Below are 19,000 nucleotides of genomic sequence, written 5' to 3' on the forward strand. Positions count from 1 at the left end.
GTTTTTTTTTTAGTTTATCTAAAAAAAGAGTCTAACTGGTCTAAAGGGGTTTCTGTTTTCACGCACACGAAGTCGGAGATTGTGCACTCCTCTAGCAACCAAACGCAGGCAAAACCACCTCGCTCTGAAGCAGGGAGCTGCACCCTCAGAAGGGCAGTGCGCTGGCCACCTCGGCCCGAGGTACCTGCCGGTCTAACGCCCCCCTGTCCGGGGGGCACTGGCCCTGCCTGGCCATCTCGTGGCCCCTCCGCCACTGCTGGGCGGAGCCGCACCCCCAGCTAAGATGGCGGCGCCTCACGGGGCAGACACGTACGTGTGGCCGCCTGGGGCCCAGTTTCGAGTAGCGAGCCCCACCCCCTTCGCTAGCGGCGTTCGCGCCAAAGCGCCTCATGACGCACTGTGTGTAGGCTCGTCCCCGCCCTCCGTGTTTTCAAACGGAGTGGGCGGGCATGATTGGCTGGCGTGCGCGCCGCGTGACTAACGGTCGCGGGAAAGCCGCGGAGTCCGAACAGCGCGCGGTGAGCTGTGCCCGGGAGTAGCGCCGTGCGGAGCTGCCGCCGCTGCACCTAGGGGCGTAGCGCGCCGAGGGAACGTGGGGCAGCGACCGCAGCGCGGCCAGGTTCGGCCTTGAGCGGGCATTGCAACGAGGCGCCATGAGCTTTCTGAGCTTGCAGCAGGCGGCGCCGCCGCGACGGGTCTCGGCCCGGCGGGTGGTCGCCCCGATCCGGCAGAAGCTGCTGTTCCTGAGCGGCCACAGCGACTGCGAGGAGGAGGAGGAGGAAGAAGAGGAGGAGGAGGAAGGCGGCAGCAGCGGCAACAGCACCGGCGAGGACTCAGCTTTCCAAGAGGCGGACTCGCCGCTCTCGGCGGCTCGCACCCCGGCGCGGGGCGACCCACCCTTGCTGGAGGAGGAGGAGGAGATGGAGCCAACGGTGGCGCGGCTGCCAGATGAGGGGGACTCGTGGGAGGAGGAGGGCTTCGGCTCCTCTCCGGTGAAGTCGCCCGGAGCGTATTTCATGGCCGGTTCTCCCTCGCCGCCGCCCCCCAACAAGGGCCGCCGCTATTGCGGGCGCTCCCCGCCACACCCGGCGGCCAGTGGTTACCGGGTGCGGAGCGAGAAGCCAAGCTCGCTGTTGCCCGACTACCCTGGCACCCCGCCCCACAAGACCTTTCGCAAGCTGCGCCTCTTCGACACGCCGCACACCCCGAAGGTGAGGCATTCGCCCCGGCGCCGAAGCGCTCCGCCGTGCCGCAGGTCCCCCAGACTGGCCTGCCTGGGGTGAGGGTGGAGGGAGGGTGCTGGACCAGGCAGGGCTCGGGGGCTGGCCCGCTCCCGGCGGCCTGGGGGACCGCGGGAGGCATCGCAGCGCGCCCGGCGGTTGAAATGCGGGCGTTGAGGAGCGCTGGGAGACTGGGGCCGGGTGGTGCTGGCGGGGGTCGCCGCTTGCACCGCCCCGCCTGTCCGCCACGGCTGGTTGGCGTCTGCCCCGGGACCTGCCCACAGCCCGTCCGTTACTGTTATGTAACCCGCGGGGGGCCGCGCTTCGCTTGCCCCGCTACCCGGCCGGGTGCTCGGCTCCGCGGAACGGTGTGTCGGGGTGGAGGGGCGGACGGGTGCGGGCGCCGCGTTAAAGGCCGGGGAGGCGCCACCTTTCCGCGTGGCTTCTCAACCCTGCTGGAGGCCGACTGTTTGAGGAGCGGAGTGGGGCGCCGCTCGGGTCGCTCCGCAGCTCGGGCTGCCGCGGTGGCTCCGACGGGCCGGGGCGAACGGGGAAGTTAAAGCAGTACAGCGCCCCTCCCCCCATTGTACTTTTTGTCCCATAGTGTACCTCGGGGCATGGAACAATCACCTCAGAGAGAAAAAAAAAATTAAAAATGTATTTATAAGTAAATATTTAGGTACCTTGGTTTTGCTATATTTTGTGGAAAATATTTTTTAAAATGTGAAAGTAGCGTATTAAAGTCTTAAAGTAAATATTTTAGTGTCGTGTGGGCCTTTGTACCTTTATAACCAGAAAGTTAAAGATTGAATTGGAATTTGCATCTGCCTGTCCAGGTGTGCACTCAACCAGTGGTGTGCCTGGTTGAGTACTATTGCTGTACCGTGTGCAAGTTGAGTGCCTGCACTCTTTTGCGTCAAATGTAAAAAGCTATTTGCATAGCCGATGCTGTTAAACTGATGGATTTGAAAATTTAAAGGAATATATAACTCTGAACTCTGTCAATAACAGACTTTTGGGAGACGTTTCCACTTTTGAACTTGACACTCCTGTAAAACACCATATAGTGAATTTAAATCTAGTTATAATAGGCTTGCTTTCTTCATTACTTTTCATATAGCCCTTTAGAAGTAATCCACAGATAATCCCTGGAGATGATCTCAGAGGGATCTATAGACTATAGATTGAAAACAACTAACTTAAGGTGCGGGGAAGGCAACCTTGTTAATTGGTTTTCTATAGCTTCCATCTCAAGTGAGGTTTCACTGATAGAAATCGGTGGTATGTGTCTGGAAATAGTAAAATTGGTGATGATCTTGTACTGAATCAGGAGCAGATGCTTTAGAGATGCAAGAGTCTTGTGGATTGTGACACTAAAAACAAGGTGTTAACAGTGAGGTTCAGTGAGATTCTTAAATTAGGTGCCCAAATTCTAGATCTTGGAGAGGTTGTCTTTGGAGTCTGGAAAAATTTAGTTGGTTAAGGTATCCAGTGGAAGTACTGAAATGAGTGTTGAGACGTACAGTGACTTAAAGGTCACCTTCCAGTCTAGATTTGGGGTGTGCAGTTGAGATTCCCAAGTATCAGCCTTTTTCTCTATGGTGGTTTAGGCTTTAGTTATGTAAATTCTTTATTTTGTAAGGTGATAGGATATCACCTTTATAGGATAAGGTGATACTCCTGCTTGTGATAGGTCAGTGGTTGGCATTCTTACCAAGATGTAGGAGACTTGGGTGCAGGCTTCCCTGACTGGGAGGGATATTTGGTCATGTGCTTGGAAAATGCCTGGTCTGACAAATTGCTGCCCAAAAGATCTGTTTTGGATATTGAACTGACAGTGCAATGGTACTGTCAATTCTTGAGCAATCCTTTGTAGGCTCATGAAGAGGCATCTGTGCAGCAGTATTAAATCTTGTATGTGAAAATCATGGTGATATAGCACAGAATGGTCTGTGAGTTTCATCTGTTTTCATTTCATGGATAAATAATTGTTCAAGAAGTTTAGGTGATGACATGATTAAAGGAAGAAAAACACTACTCTAATAATCTTTCCAGTCTTTTAAAAATTATTTTAACATTCAATGTTTCCTGTAACTTTTTGTGTAGAGTATAAAGCCTAGTAATTTATTTGGAATGCTTTCTGATGGAAATGCAGGTATTTAAGCAACTCCTGCTAACTTTGATTAGACAACACTGTAATGATGACTTTCAAGTACGACCTAACTGTTTGTGTCTAAAGCAAAATTGAGGCTTTAAATGTCTTCCTTTTTTTGTCCTTTTTTTCTTTTGAAAAAAAAAAAAAAATACAGAGTTTGCTTTCTAAAGCACAAGGAATAGGCTCCAGCTCAGTCAAACTTCGAGGGGGCTCTCTATTTATGAATGTTGGGAAATCAGAGAAGCAAGAAGATATTAGACAAACACCTCATGTGAACATTAATCCTTTCACTCCTGATTCCATGTTTCTTCACAACTCTGAAGGAAAATGTCGTAGGAGGAAGAGAACGCACTGGAATGAGTAAGTAACTTGTATCTTCCTTTGTTAAGCTTCGTTAAAACTTCTGCAGATAAAAGTAGTTCTAATTACAAATTGCTTCTATGAAAGTATTTTTCCTTGCAAATCTGTTAGTGATTGTTGTATTTTAACCCTAGCTGGCAGCTAGGCACCACACAGCCACTTGCTCACCTCCTCCCCCAGTGGGGATTAGGGAGAGAATCAGAAGGGTAAAAGTGAGGACTCATAAGTTAAGATAGTTTAAAAATAAAGTGAAAGCCACATGTGCAAGCAAAGCAAGGACTTCATTCATTACTTCTCACCAGCAGGCAGATGTTCAGCCATCTCCAGGAAAGCGGGGCTCCATCATGCATAACGGTTACTTGGGAAGACAGGTGCCCTCACTCTGAATGTACCCTGCTTCCTCCTCCTTCTCCCAGCTTTATATGATGACGATGATGTCCTATGTTATGGAAGATCCCTTTGGTCATTTGGGGTCAGCTGTCCCAGCTGTGACCCCTCCCAGCTGTGACCCCTCCCAGCTGTGACCCCTCCCAGCTGTGACCCCTCCCAGCTGTGACCCCTCCCAGCTGTGACCCCTCCCAGCTGTGACCCCTCCCAGCTGTGACCCCTCTTGTGTACCGCAGCTTACTTTCTGGTGGGGTCATGTGAGAGGCAGAAAAGGCCTTAACTCTGTGTAAGGACCACTCAGCGGTAACAAAATCACCCCTGTATTATCAACACTGTTTTCAGCACAAATCCAAAACATAGCCCCATACTAGCTGCTGTGAAGAAAATCAACTATCCCAGCCATAGTGATGCATAAGAGCTCTTAAAGTATCTGCTTTGAGATGCATGATATTGTGAAATAACCATTTAGTGCTAGATCTTTTGATTAGTATACAAAGAGGATACACTAGGCTGTGTCCTACAGTCTTTTTACCTCACTGAATGAGCTATGCACAGTCTTTACTTGATGGGAAAAACACATTAAATACTAGTATGAAACATGAAGACAGACATGAGAGATATTAGCATGGTACCTTTACGCTACAAATTTTTGCTCAGAAAAGTCTAGTGTTCAACTGGTTAAACTAAACTTAGATAGAATGAGAGAACTAGATCTCAAAAATCAACAGCTGCTAGACTTCCGTTTTAAGGTTACTTAAGCCATATTACTTCTGCAAAAGTAACTAGTCTGAATTTCAGCTCTTATGGAGAGGACATGGAAGCAAGTGATGGAGAGCCTGAAGATGAAACTATCAGACCTGCTAAGGTAATTAATCTTGAGAACTTGATGCTAAGTTTGGCAGTTTGCTTATCTGGAGATCTCAGTATTTTCCTTTCTAATCTTTGCAGAGGATAACAATAACAGAAAGTAATATGAAGTCACGGTATGCAACTGAATTTCATGAGTTGGAGAAGATTGGATCTGGTGAATTCGGTTCTGTGTTTAAATGTGTGAAGAGGCTTGATGGCTGTATTTACGCAATAAAGCGATCCAAGAAGCCCTTAGCTGGCTCAGTGGATGAGTGAGTGTTTCCTGGTATTAGAAGTTTAAAGACACCTCTTGATGCTTTTTCCTCTTGTATCTCTTTGTGTCAGTGTCTAGAGAAGGCATTTAAGAGAAAACTATAAATATACATAAATTAGATGTAAGACACATACAATTTTGAAGTAACTTTACTTTTTCTGAATACTGTGTAATATTAGGGAGGAAAGTCTACTTGGCCTTTCTCCTAGCAGACATATGTCCCAATATTCTATGTGGAAACATTATTCTCATCTGGAGAGTAATAATGCTTACTTGCATTAATGGCAGGAGGGACTATATGAATAAACTGCAGTGATGATCCTTTGAGATATGAAAGGAAAGCAGTATTCCCAACTAGGTCTTCATCCTTTTCAGCTTGAGTGACATGCAGATTAGCTCAGTTTGGGTGTATTTTTTTTTTTTGCATTTGTGAACGAGCCTGCAATTTATTACTTTTTCCCCCAGTTTTTTAATAGTTATAATATGAAACTCCACAAGTCTGAGTTGCTCAAAATTGCCTACCAGACTTGCATTCCATACACACAAGAAGTTAGGAGTGTTTAGTTCAGTCATACACCTGGCTTATGATCATCATTATTTTTCTTCCTAAAACTTCAGTGATCCTTCTCAAAGTTTGCTGCTGGTTGGAAAGTGTGCAGTGGATGTGGCAGCTCCCTCAAGAACTACCCACAACAAAACCTGGTTTTTGGAGTTCCACATACTTAGTCTTTTAATACAGTGTAAATTAATTTAGCTGTTAGGATATAAATACAAATCCTCCTTATGGTGCCAAAGAACTGAATATGAAGATTTTAATTAGAAGCCTGAGCTGACAGAGGGGCATGATACTACAATAAGTGTTTTTATCAAGCTGAAATTGGACTAATTTTACCTCATAATCTTCTTGTATGTGGTTATTTTTTGTGACTGTAACAGGCAGAATGCTTTAAGAGAGGTCTATGCACATGCAGTTCTGGGACAGCACTCTCACGTAGTAAGATACTACTCTGCATGGGCAGAAGATGATCATATGCTCATACAGAATGAATATTGCAATGGTAAGTAAAGTTTATCTCTTGTTTTGAACTTGCTTTCAAAAAAATCTAATTTCTGAAAATGCACAGGTATCTCTACAAATCCCTAGCACTAGTTAGGAACGAGAGAGAGAGGTCTTTTCCTTTGTGTCCTGTTAATTTGCACAGCAACTACAGCAGAAAAATAATTTTGTTATATTACATGGCTATAAAGAGGGGATACAGCACTAGATTTTACACTTCCTATATATCATCAGCAAGTTCTTGGTGATACAGTCGCTGTTAATTTTGAAAGCCTGTTGTACTTAACTGTAACTTCTAGAAGCAAGTTGTCATTACATTGTCCGCTGTTTCATGTAAAATAATCCAGTTGTTTTCTTTAATGTTGTTTTAGGTGGCAGTTTAGCAGATGCCATAAGTGAAAATTACAGGAATATGCGTTATTTTACTGAACTAGAACTGAAGGACCTGTTACTTCAGGTGGCTCGAGGCTTAAAGTACATTCATTCAATGTCACTGGTACACATGGATATCAAACCTAGTACGTGTGTAAACTGCTTTACTCTATATTGACAACTTCCTCAGCTGATTTAATCTGCTATAGAAAAATGAGCAGTTAGCCACACCTTACTAACTGTAATTTCTTCACTGAAGTTCTAAATAGCAGTACAGAGATGTCGGTTATAAAATTGGCTAGCAAACTTAAACTGTTGTTGAGTTTATCTTGGGTCTCTTTTTTGTGTAAGAGACTCTACTTGCATAACTCTTGGCTCCCCTCCCAGCAGAGGGGCCGGAGCGAGTAAGTTAAGAGTTTCTTGCTCTAGGAACTGGAGTGGCTAAATAAAACTATAGTGAAGCTAGATTAAATAGAAATTAGACAGAAATGTTTTTTTTAACAATTCTGCTCTTTTCAGGTAATATTTTCATATCTAGGACATCAGTCCCAAGTGCAACTTCAGAAGAAGGAGATGATGATGACTGGTCATCTGATAGAGTCATATTTAAAATAGGTGAGAAGCTGCATGCTTGTGCTCAAAAGAATTGGATTGTCTATTTGTCTTCTGAAAAATAACTTTCTTTTCTTTTTGCAGGTGACCTTGGTCATGTAACTCGAGTATCTAGTCCACAAGTGGAGGAAGGTGATAGCCGTTTTCTTGCAAATGAAGTCCTGCAAGAGGTAACTTTTGTTTGTGGAAACTAATGATGTTAGATCTGCATGTTGTTTTCTTTAGTCATGAGTTGCTGTCTGCTCTGCTGCCTCCTTGGTGGAGGAGAAACTGCCTAAATAGTATCTCCTTGAACACTGGTAGTGCTTAAGGAGCAATGTGTGTGTAATACTGTGGATGTGTTCAGTGCTGAATAGTTTAGCTCTCTCTTGGATTTCTTCTTACACTGAGTACTACATGTAATAAATCTATTTTTTTATTTTTCCAAGAACTACGCTCATTTGCCGAAAGCAGATATCTTTGCTCTTGCTCTGACTGTTGTCTGTGCTGCTGGGGCTGAACCGCTTCCAACTAATGGGGACCAATGGCATGAAATTCGACAAGGAAAACTACCTAGAATACCACAAGTGCTTTCTCAAGAGTTACTAGACTTACTAAAAGTAAGACCTCTTGTACCAATGGCTCACTGATTAGTGTAATTTACTGTATTACTGGCCTTAACTAGAACGCCGCCTTATTTTCTTTTTTCCAAGGTTATGATTAATCCTGATCCAGAGAAAAGGCCTTCTGCTGTGGCACTAGTCAAGCATTCAGTGCTTCTCTCTGCCGCAAAAAAGAGCGCAGAGCAGCTCCGGATAGAACTGAATGCTGAAAAATTCAAAAACTCACTTTTGCAGAAGTAAGTAGTTCCTTGAGGTTCTTAAATATAACTTAATCTGTAATAAGTTTTCATATGACAGTAGAGCAACGATAAAACATGACCGTCCTTGTTTCTGCATGTGGTCTGCAAACCTGTATGCATATACATATTTGAAAGTACAAAGTGGGTTATATAACTTGAAAAGGAACTCTTCTCCATAGAAGGCACATCTTGAACACTCTTAAGAGAATCTCAACTACTTTATTAGTATTCAAGGCATACAAAACATTACAGTTAAAAAAAAAAAAAGGTTCAAGGATAATATGTACTTTTGTGACATATATAGTGTAACTTGCATCTGTATTATTTGAGTCTGTGTTTTCCTAGGTCATCTGTACATTGAAACATGTTGGGAAAACATAACTTAAATGAGCTGTTTCAAACTTAAATGAAATGCCACATCAAGAATGTTTTTAGACTAACTTGACTTGTACGCAGCAGTGCTATTAAGTTACCGGAGAACCATTTGCATTTGGAGGCCATCTTGTCCTACTTCTTGCTCAAAAACTCAACTTTAAATTAAAGCTTTGAAGAAGCTTGATTTCTGCTTAAGTTTCACAGCAAGAGTTAGTAAGAGGCAATCATCTGAATCTTTCACTTCTGTTAATTTTGCACATATTATGCATAATAGGCAGGTTTTTATGAGGGAATATAGAACACTACTTTCTGACTCACTTGTTTAGAGTGAAGATGTTAACTTCATGTTTGGATTCTCTCTGCTATCTGCTTATCTTGCCATTGCTACAATGTGAGTGTAGCCAGACTTGCCACTATAGACGGTTGTTATCTTTATAATCTTATGAATTACACTGACTGCAGAAAGAATTAATTTGACAGTTTGTGTAGGTTATTCAAGGACAGACTTGCTGAGGTAAGTTGCTTGCTTGTATAAAGACAACATATTTTTTGTATCACATGAAAAGGGAAGTTGGCAAAGCTAATATTTTGTGAAGACTATTTCTGGCTTGGCAACAAGTGGGGCATATCCTTATAACTGTTAATCCAAGAATGAATTAAAAAAAATGCTTACCCACAGTAATTTTTAACATTGTGTGAGATAGTGTTTCATAAAATAGTTCCTGGTAGGTATTTTTTGTTTACTTTGTGATATTTTGGGTTTTTTTAACACTGCTGCATTTGACCCATTTAAGATATCACTTGTGTATGTAAGTTATCATCAGTGAAAGGAACCCTTGTAAGGAAACTCAGCTTTTCTACTGTGTTGTCATCTTCAGAGGAAGGAAGAATTCAAGATTAGACTTCTATGGAAGAATGGAAGTATATTGTAAAACTTAATTTCCTGGTAATGGTGTGGTGGTTGGGTGTGAACATGTGTGTGCACTTGTGACTGTTGTTCAATCTTTAGGGAAGATTACTAAAAATTGATTGTGTTCCCTTGCAGTGAACAGACACAGTGATAATGTGGGGAGGATAAGGTGGGGCATGGATGTTAATAAATAATACTTTGGCTTACAAGAATGGAAGTAGCTTATTAAGCTAAACATGTAACTTAGAACTAAATACACGTACACCAATATGCAGTAAGCTTGTAAAATTTGATCTTGCTTTGGAATCCAGATGTGAAGTGAGATTACAAATACTAGTTCTTATGGTACAGAAAGTTCTTTGAGGGATAGTTTGGGATAAGAGAAAGAAAAGAGCGTGGAGGGAATCCTTACAGTGTCAGCATTTAAGAAAAGGAGAAAAGAGAAGTGATAAAAAGAATTTTGCTCTTTAGTCAGACTGTTTCATAGTTTTATCCTGAGTTTTATTTAACTTCATCCTCAGACTGAGTATTGGTAATTCTCTGAAATACAGTAGTTGACGAATGTTGCACAGGGATAATGGCCTGTGCTACTTTCAGTGACTCAGCCTTGCAGTTTTGGGCTCAGATTTTTACAGTAGGCAAAAAAGATTTAGGTAGTGGTAAGCTTTTGATGTGGGTATGCAAAAGGAAAAGGATGCTTCCCAAGTTGTCTGTTACCAGTTACGTTCATCTGTGTATCTGCTTGCCTGAATCTTCCACAGCTGTAGCTGAATGCTTTATTTGGGCAAACATCAGTAATTACCTCTTCAGTGTTTTATCATAGGGTTTTTACTAGAAAGTAAACAGCATCCTACTGTGTTTTGGTGATAGATGCATGAGATGAAGTGTTGAGCTGTTTATAAAAGGCTGGATTTCAAAATTTGAGTTGTGTGAATTTGTCATTTCCTTCCCTTGTTGAAAATAAAGATCTAGACAAGTAACGAACATCCCACTTATGTCCTCTAGGTTGTGCACAGGTGCATGTGAAGGATAATGGTCTCAGTATGACCTAAATTTATGGCAAGTCTTAAGTTCAGAACTGCTGTAATTAATTTGAAATGCTCTTGCTATAATACGTCTGTAGTCTTCACTGATAATGTTGCTTAAGTGTGACTCTGTGTCTTGCAGAGAGCTGAAAAAGGCACAGATGGCAAAAGCCGCAGCTGAGGAGCGAGCACTGTTCACTGACAGAATGACAACTAGATCTACGACACAAAATAGACCATCTCGACTCATTGGAAAGAAAATGAACCGCTCAGTTAGTCTTACTATATACTAACTATGAAGTCTAAAAACTGCTGAGGATGGCTATAGCATCTCTGCTGGACTGAAGCCTGAGGAATTGAAGGAAGCATTCAATTCCTGGTTTCTTGTCCTGTCTTTGATCAGTGTCACTAGTTTTACAGGAATTACAGTTGGGTTTTTACTTGTACAATATGGCTGATTAGCTGTATTAACCATTTGAGTTAATGGACTCAGTTACTGTCTTGTCTGTAGAGGATCCTGGATGTTAATCCATAAGCCTTTCAGTTACACTGTTAGATGTTACATCATCCAAGGGTTAACCACTATAGTGGTATGCTGCTTTGTAGTGTTATGGCAGTGTAATAAGAAGTAATATCCCTTGTGATCTTTACAGAGGAGGGAGGGGGCCTTGCTTTGATAGTTACTGGTTTTTTTTTTTTTTTTTTTTTTTTTTTGGAGCAGAGGGGAATAAATTTTGAAAGACAGGCTTTAAGGCCACCTACACTCAATGTACCTGAGGTCAGGTAGACTTTTATTGTGAATTTTATTTGATATTCAACTGGGAGCACTTTGTAGGCATTGCATAAACCACAGCTTAGAAACCTGTGGAATTAATTGCCGTGTGGAACTGCTGCTATTTTTAGTTTGTTGTCCTTGCTGTAAACTGTAGCATTAAAACAATCATTATTGTGTTAATAGGCTTCTTGTTAAAACAATTACGTGAAACAAATCTAAGCTGCATTTTAGTGAAGGCAGCGTTTTTCTCTCAAAGCTAGTGCATTGTGAAATAATGCACCAATTTAATATTTGGACTCTGTATTAGTGTAGTGCAGTTGTTAATGTCTTGGCTATTGATGTTTTGTAATTCTTTCTAATAAGGTTCTCTAAATGTTGGTATTCTTTTCAGTTGTCCATTCTTGATGCTATTGTGTATATATATATTTTTATATTGGACTACTTGTAAATATTTTAGTTTAAGTCTTCATGTTGTTCTTCATTGTTCACGTACATATATTTGAGCATGCTTATAGCATACTATACTGAAACTGCTGTCCTGAGATGTCAACAGACAAAGCTTAACTGTTCAGTTTTAATTCCAAAATGAACAGAATGTGGCTATCAAACTGTACTGCTGTTGGACCTAGGCTGCCAGGTACTGCTAAAAACCAGAATTGTTCTAATTACTGGCTTGTCTCTTCATTAATTTTAGTTTAAACAATGTTTTCCATTTGTGCTGTTTGTTCTTACTAGTGTTGAATTTTAATATTAAAGTTTTGTTTAATATTGTCTAACACTTATTTAACTCTAGTTGTGGAAATAAAATATTGAGTCAGGAATATACTATAGCAAATCCTGACAAGATCTGCTTCATGCTCCTGTGTAATGCTTGTGGTTCCCTCTCATGAGAGTGGGACTGAGGTATAACATACTTGCTGATATGTTAGGAGAGAAGCACCACGGTCTGTGTGTTAGTATCTATAGCAGTCTCTCTACAGCTTCAGAAATGGTGCTGCATGTTGGAAAGATTAAGTTCCAGGAAGATTTGAAGTGGAACCCATGACCTTAAAGACAGAGGACTAGATGAAACTATGTGAAGAAAGACCTGGGTGTGAGGTAAGGAGGAAAATTCATTAATTGAGAATGGAGGAAAACTGCTGCCTTCCAACCCAAGCTATTCTATTATTCTGTGATTTAGAACTTGGGAAGAAAACAGTGGGAGGAATTGGAATAGTTTAGGGAACACAATAACAGCATGTTCTGTGGCATGGATGCAGAATGTTTATGCATTTTAATTCTACCTTATTGAAAGAGAAATACAGTAAAATTAATAAAGGCGTAATAGGTTAGTCTGTTGGGGAAGCATTTACGTAGCTGTAGTAAAGAGCTGCAGATGACTGTCAGAGAAGCTGTATGTGAATTGAATGGGCTATCATATAATTTTACTTTGCAATTAGTAAATTAAAACTGCTAAGTATTTTTATTTGTAAGAGGTCTCAGTGCTCTTCATAGGACAGTGAAATTCAAAGGCTTGGTTTAAGTAACTTATGTGAATATACAGGTCTCATCAGTTAGAAATGATAGACTGGAATACCTTTTTAAGTTTTTACTTTATGTGATAGTCCTGTCTTGTTTGTGAGAGAACTTAGAATATCTCATGGATTTGTTGCAGCATTTTAATGTTCCTGTACACTAAATGAGACCTTTCTTAAAGCATACTTCTAAACAGTTATAATTTGGTGGGGGATCAACAAACTTAAGCCTTTTTTCCCTTATACTGTAAATAAATTTTATCTGCCTGTGATAACTACGTGCTCTTGCATCACTCATTTTTAGGGGCTTGTAACATTAGTACAGGTATTGCTGCACAAACAAGCTGAATACAGTAGGTGTGTAGGCTTGTAGAAGCGTACTCTTTGCTGCGTACCATCCAACTAGCTGGATGGCTGGGCCCGAAGAGTGGTGGTGAGTGGAATTAAATCCAGTTGGCAGCTAGTCACAAGTGGTGTTCCCCAGGGCTCAGTATTGGGCCCAGTTCTGTTTAACATCTTTATAAATGATCTGGACGAGGGAATCGAGTGCACCCTCGGTAATTTTGCAGATGATACCAAGTTAGGTGGGAGTGTTGATCTGCTGAGGGTAGAAAGGCTCTACAGAGGGATCTGGACAGGCTGGATTGATGGGCTGAGGCCAACTGTGGGATTCAACAAGGCTCAGTGCTGGGTCCTACACTTGGGTCACAACACCACCATGCAATGCTACAGGCTTGGGGAAGAGTGGCTGGAAAGCTGCCTGGCAGAAGGGGACCTCGGGGTCCTGGTTGACAGCTGAACGTGAGCCAGCAGTGTGCCCAGGTGGCCAAGAGGGCCAGCAGCATCCTGGCTTGTATCAGAAATAGTGTGGCCAGCAGGAGTATGGAAGTGACTGTGCCCCTGTACTTGACACTGGTGAGGCCACACCTTGAATACTGTGTTCAGACATTGAGATGCTGGAGCAAGGGAAGGGCACTGAAGCTGGTGAAGGGTCTGGAGCACAAGTCTTATGAGGAGCAGCTGAGAGAACTGGGGTTGCTTAGTCTGGAGAAAAGGAGGCTGAGGGGAGACTTCATCACTCTCTACAACTGCTTGAAAGGAGGCTGTAGCAAAGTGGGTGTTGGTCTCTTTTTCCCAAGTAACAAGTGATAGGATGAGAGGAAATGGCCTCAAGTTGTGCCAGGGGATGTTTAGATTTGATATTGGGAAAATTTTTCTTCACTGAAAGGGTGAAGCACTAGAACAGGCTGCTCAGGGAAGTTGTTAAGTCTCTGTCCCTGGAGGTATTTTAAAAACTTGCAGATGTGGAGCTTAGGGACATGGTTTAGTGGTGGACTTGAGTGTTAGGTTAATGGTTGAACTCGATCTTAAGGGTCTTTTCCAGCCAAAATGATTCTATGATTCTATTCTGTTGCTGGTCACAGGTTTTTTTTATCTGCCATGGAAGGGATGCCCAGCCTAAACTATGCAACTGAAGTGGCTTTGGGCATTTTCACTTTCTCCTGTGTGCCAAGAAGGATGTTTATATAGGAGCTTCACTGTTTAAGTAGTTTATGGGAGGAGTAAGAACGGTGAAATTTTATGTCAAATTTTCATAAGCTTTCCTGAGGCCAGTGGTGGCCCCAACAGTGACCAGTGGGAAGAGGCAGAGAATTTTGAAAGTGTGTGTTAATGCTTTCTATGAATACTCCCAGCATCCAGTGATTCATGATTCAGATGCTTGCTGAGTGAGAAGTGGTATTTATTTTTACTGACATTGAAGGGTTTTTTCTTTTCTAATAGAAACAATCTTATAGTAATTTTAGTAGCTTACGAATTTGTTGTGAAAACTTGTATGCTGTTAAGCAAGCCACCTTTTCAGGTGGAAGAAGATTATATTAGCCTGTCGCAAAATGTAGAAAGTCAGATGTCAGTTGAAGAAATTCTACCAAGCGTGATGTAACAAGATGAGCTTCAGCACTTTAAGAAGAAAGCTTTATCTCAATTTAAAAAGCAGGCATTAGAGTTGGGTGCAAATGTGCTGTTCAAAATAGCTACAGTTAATGTTTGACTTGAACCATTTTTCTTAGTTAATTAATCTAGCTTAATTTTCCAAAGGTAGCATAGTGCCTTAACTTTTTTTTGATCAGAGTACCTGACTTCTTGAAGAACTACACAGAACCTAAAAATAACTCAAAGCAGGTATTTCATATCCCCACCTCATCTAGATATTTGTCTGCTTCTTTGTCTTCTATTTTACATTAGACACTGGATTTATACTCCATCTTCTAATGATATGTTACTGGACAACACTTATCTGTCTAGTTTTGCTTAGTTCTGCTGCATCTTGTGCCTGAAGGAGTGGATGGTGTGGTGGACCAAAGCTCTTATGGAATTTCTTTCCTGTGAAGACATGACACCACTTAACACTGACAAATGTGGCTTTCCAAAAGAATATGCTGGCATTGTTACATATAAATGATTTATTTGTGGATTAATTGTTCTTGCTGGAAACAAACAAACAAAAGTATTAACTTCCCCAACTTCTTTAATGTGAATTTCAGGTATCAAGAGTTGATTCACTACTGGGATAATTCATCTTGTGAATCAAATCTTTCCATGGGCTATCTGTAGAAATATCGACGGTCCTTAGGTTTTCATTGTTTTGCAGGCTAAACCATTATAATGAAATCATAAATGCTATATTTAAAAAAAATATTTTTAGTCACGTGTATTCAAATACCATATGAAATCCTATTTACACCATTACTATTGAAACAAAATTGGATTTTTTCCAGAAAACAGTACTGTGGTAGTCATGCATGCTGCTGGTCCATTATAGCCATGAAGGCCAACAGATGGACAAGGAGTATGTCTGTAAAGAGAAGTTAGCACCTTCCAGTTGGAAATTATAGGATAACTAGAAACTGTTGTTCTGATCTCGTAGATTGCATATCTGACTCCCAGCAATTTTGGACATGAATTCACACAAGGCTAAACAGCTAGAATTACTACGGTCATATTAGTCTTTTTTTTTTTTTTTTTTTTTTTTTTTTTTTTTTTTTGCTAAACTATTGATACACAGCATTTGTCTAGGGCTTTTTGGTGGTTGTTTTCTTTTTCCTTCAGTTTCCAAGTGTCTTGTTGGCTTACTGATTTCCTGCTTCACCCAGTTCCCCACCCCAGATACAACCTGTTGATTACCACAGACGTAGTAACATGTTTTATTTTCAGTTGGGATGGATCTGAATGAGTAAGATGTAGAACCTGAAAAACTTACTGACTACTTGGCTTTTTAAGGAAGTTATAGACAAGTTTTACCTCCACCTAGAAATGGAGGTAGGCACCACTTGTACGTTTGAAAACAGGAATTCAATTTCATAGATTGTGTTACTTTAGACTACAACATTTAAAAGTTTCATGAATAACAGTATACTTACCATGTTCTTGTTGTACTTGGCGGGGGTGGGCGGGGGCAGGAGGAAGTGCCATGTGTTGTTTGACCTCCTCCAAAAAGCTGACCAGCTTGACCTTGTCTTTAATGTGTTTTTTAGTCTCCAGCAACACCTGCTGGACAAAATAGTCAACTGTACACTAAATCTTTGTCTTTTAAAGTATTTGTGTGCTAGCATGACACTCAGCCCTGATTGTTAGAAATAACTGTCTTGTTCTACAGTAGTGATTGAGCATACTTCCCAGCAGTAGCTCAGGTAAGTGTTGACTTTTTTTTCCCCTCTGCACTCACCCCCTTGGTTCTGTAGGCTTGGACAAGGTATTCTCATGATTTCACCCTATATGTGATTTGGTATAGAACACTTATTCATGCTTAATGAATTTGTGCCTGTGTGCTACCTGTGAATATGACTGCTATAGCTGTGCTTGAGGACTTTAGAAAGCAATGGCCAGCAAGAGTCAAAAGCAGGTTTCCTCCCTGAACCTTACCTTCTTTCAGTGAACTGTGGAAACCATTTGAGAGCCAGCTGCAAGCGAGCTCCCCTGGTTTGGAGGCTGCTGAGCTGACGCAAAGGTTCTTGTCTCAGGAAACACTGCAGAGAGAAAGCAGGAAGAAGCAGCAACCAGGCAGGACAGCATACAGGAAATTACGGTCCAGTTCTGTTTAAACAGCTGGAATTGGATGGAGATGGTATTTTCCCAGAGTATAACAGGATTAGGATAGGGGAAGGGGAGGTGCCCTGAGGAAAGAATATTACTGGGCCTAATTAAACAGGAAGCAATTTTAGTGTTTAACGTGTTGCTCAGCGATCTGAGGTTGTACACACTTAAAAATCATCTGAGGTTCTGGATAGTCTTGAAAAATCTGAATAATTGGTTTTAAAGATCTTCCTTTTGCCAGTCTGACTCCCTTCTAATATTCAGCATCAATATTTAGCATGACCTGTGAACAATCATGCTGGTCTAAACTGATTTCTCTGACTCAAGATGAAAGCAGAATAACTAGTCTAGTTAATGATGTTCTATGTATCCCTAGGGCTACTGCCAGATAGGTGGGCTAATGGACATGAAAACTTCTGCTGTTATTGAATTACCATTTATACACAGGAAAAGGTTCTGTGTGTTCAGCCTGCATCCTGATGGAGAAAATCTTATTCATCTATTGATTTATAGACAACAGAATGCACCACTAATGAAAGTATTTTAGGCAAGGTGTTCTGCAGGATAAGGATGGAGGAGAGGAGAAATAGGTCCTTTTCCCAACCTTTAGTCATCTCATCAACCACTGATCTTGGGTGATCTTCCTACATCTGCAGCTGTTTCCTCTTGCCTCTTTTCACTCTAAGCTACTTAAATGTTAAGATATTTAGGGTAGAATCCCCTCATACATTTGTTTTATGCCTTAGCAAATTCAATTTCAATCTCCTTTTGGTCTTGTGAAGATGGAGTCAATATTGATTGATAGTCTTCTACACTAACCCTGCTTAAATGGCTTTTTCTGTTGACCGTTACATTACGGTGGGTGTCTGTTACAGGCCGCCTGGCCAGGAGGACAGAGCGGACAAGGCCCTCTAGAGGCAGATAGGAGCAGCCTCGTGGTCGCAAGCCCTGGTCCTCATGGGGGACTTCAACCACCCTGACATCTGTTGGAGAGACAACACAGCAGGGCACAGGCAGTCCAGGAGGTTCTTGGAATGTGTGGACGACAACTTCCTCTTGCAGGTGATAGAGGAGCCAACAAGGAGGAGTGCCATGCTAGACCTTGTGCTGCTCACCAACAGGGAGGGGCTGGTGTGGGATGTGAAACTTAAGGGCAGCCTTGGCTGCAGGAACCACGACATGGTGGAGTTCAAGATCCACGAGGCAGTGAGGAAACTACACAGCAAGCTCTCTGCCCTGGACTTCAGGAGGGCAGACTTCGGCCTCTTCAGGGACCTGATGGGCCAAGTGCCATGGGAGGTGGCCCTGGAGGGAAGAGGGACCCAGGAAAGTTGGTCATTTAGGAGCATCTCCTCCAATTCAGCAGAGGTTCTTCATCAGGATGCTCAAGTCAGGCAAAAAGGCCAGGAGCCCTGTGTGGATGAGCGAGGAGCTCCTGGACCAACTGAAAGTAAAGAAGGAAGCCTATAGAGGGTGGAAGCGAGGACAGGTAGGAAGTCCTTTGTAGAAGGACTACAAAGAGGCTGTGTGAGTGGCCAGGGATCAGGTGAGGAAGGCTAAAGCCCTGGCGGAATTGAATCTGGCCAGGGATGTCAAAAACAAGAAGAAAGGCTTCTGTAGGTATGCATGGGACAAAAGAAGGTCCAAGGAGAATGTGGGCCCCATCCAGAAGGAAATGTGTCCTGGTTACCCAGGACATGGAGAAGGCTGAGATACTCAATGACTTTTTTGCTTCAGTCTTCCCCGGCGAGGGGTCTTGTGCCACCCAAGCTGTGAAAGCCACAAGCAGGGACTGGGAGGATGAAGAACCAACCACTGTACTGGTAGAGCAGGTTGGGGAACATCTAAGGAACCTGAAAGTGCACAAGTCCATGGGACCTGATGAGATGCATCTGCAGGTCCTGAGGGAACTGGCAGATGAAGTTGGCAAGGCCAACTGGCCATTGGATTTGAGAAGTCATGGTGGTCTAATGAGGTCCCTGATGACTGGAAGAGAGGAAACATAACCCCCATTTTTAAAAAGGGAAACAAGGAAGACCTGGGCAACTACAGGCTGGTCAGCCTCACCTCTGTGCCTGGCAAGGTCATGGAGCAGATCCTCCTGGAAACCATGCTTAGGCACATGGAGAGCAAGGAGGTGGTTGGTGACAGCCAACATGGCTTCACGAAGGGCAGATTGTTC

General features: G+C 42.5%; 1 protein-coding gene across 1 annotated transcript; it reads left to right on the forward strand.

The window, feature by feature from the left end:
- The first annotated feature begins 518 nt into the window (after window positions 1-518).
- On the forward strand, window positions 519-12,058 carry WEE1 (WEE1 G2 checkpoint kinase). The gene is made up of 11 exons (XM_086749966.1): window positions 519-1,211; window positions 3,530-3,735; window positions 4,921-4,987; window positions 5,071-5,243; window positions 6,182-6,303; window positions 6,674-6,820; window positions 7,194-7,289; window positions 7,371-7,456; window positions 7,715-7,885; window positions 7,979-8,124; window positions 10,580-12,058. Exons 1-11 carry the CDS (start codon window positions 654-656, stop codon window positions 10,728-10,730), a joined length of 1,923 nt encoding a protein of 640 aa, XP_086606092.1. The 5' UTR covers window positions 519-653; the 3' UTR covers window positions 10,731-12,058.
- The last annotated feature ends 6,942 nt before the right edge of the window (window positions 12,059-19,000 follow it).

Source organism: Chlamydotis macqueenii, chromosome 5 (assembly GCF_036417535.1).
Source record: "Chlamydotis macqueenii isolate bChlMac1 chromosome 5, bChlMac1.mat, whole genome shotgun sequence".
Lineage (NCBI taxonomy): Eukaryota > Metazoa > Chordata > Aves > Otidiformes > Otididae > Chlamydotis > Chlamydotis macqueenii.

What these genes read in the sequence shown, in the direction of transcription:
- WEE1 (XM_086749966.1), top strand. Translation starts at nt 654, where the DNA reads ATGAGCTTTCTGAGCTTGCAGCAGGCGGCGCCGCCGCGACGGGTCTCG. An exon ending in TAGAGTCATATTTAAAATAG is followed by an intron (nt 7,290 to 7,370) that starts GTGAGAAGCTGC and finishes TTCTTTTTGCAG; the next exon opens with GTGACCTTGGTCATGTAACT. An exon ending in CAAATGAAGTCCTGCAAGAG is followed by an intron (nt 7,457 to 7,714) that starts GTAACTTTTGTT and finishes TATTTTTCCAAG; the next exon opens with AACTACGCTCATTTGCCGAA.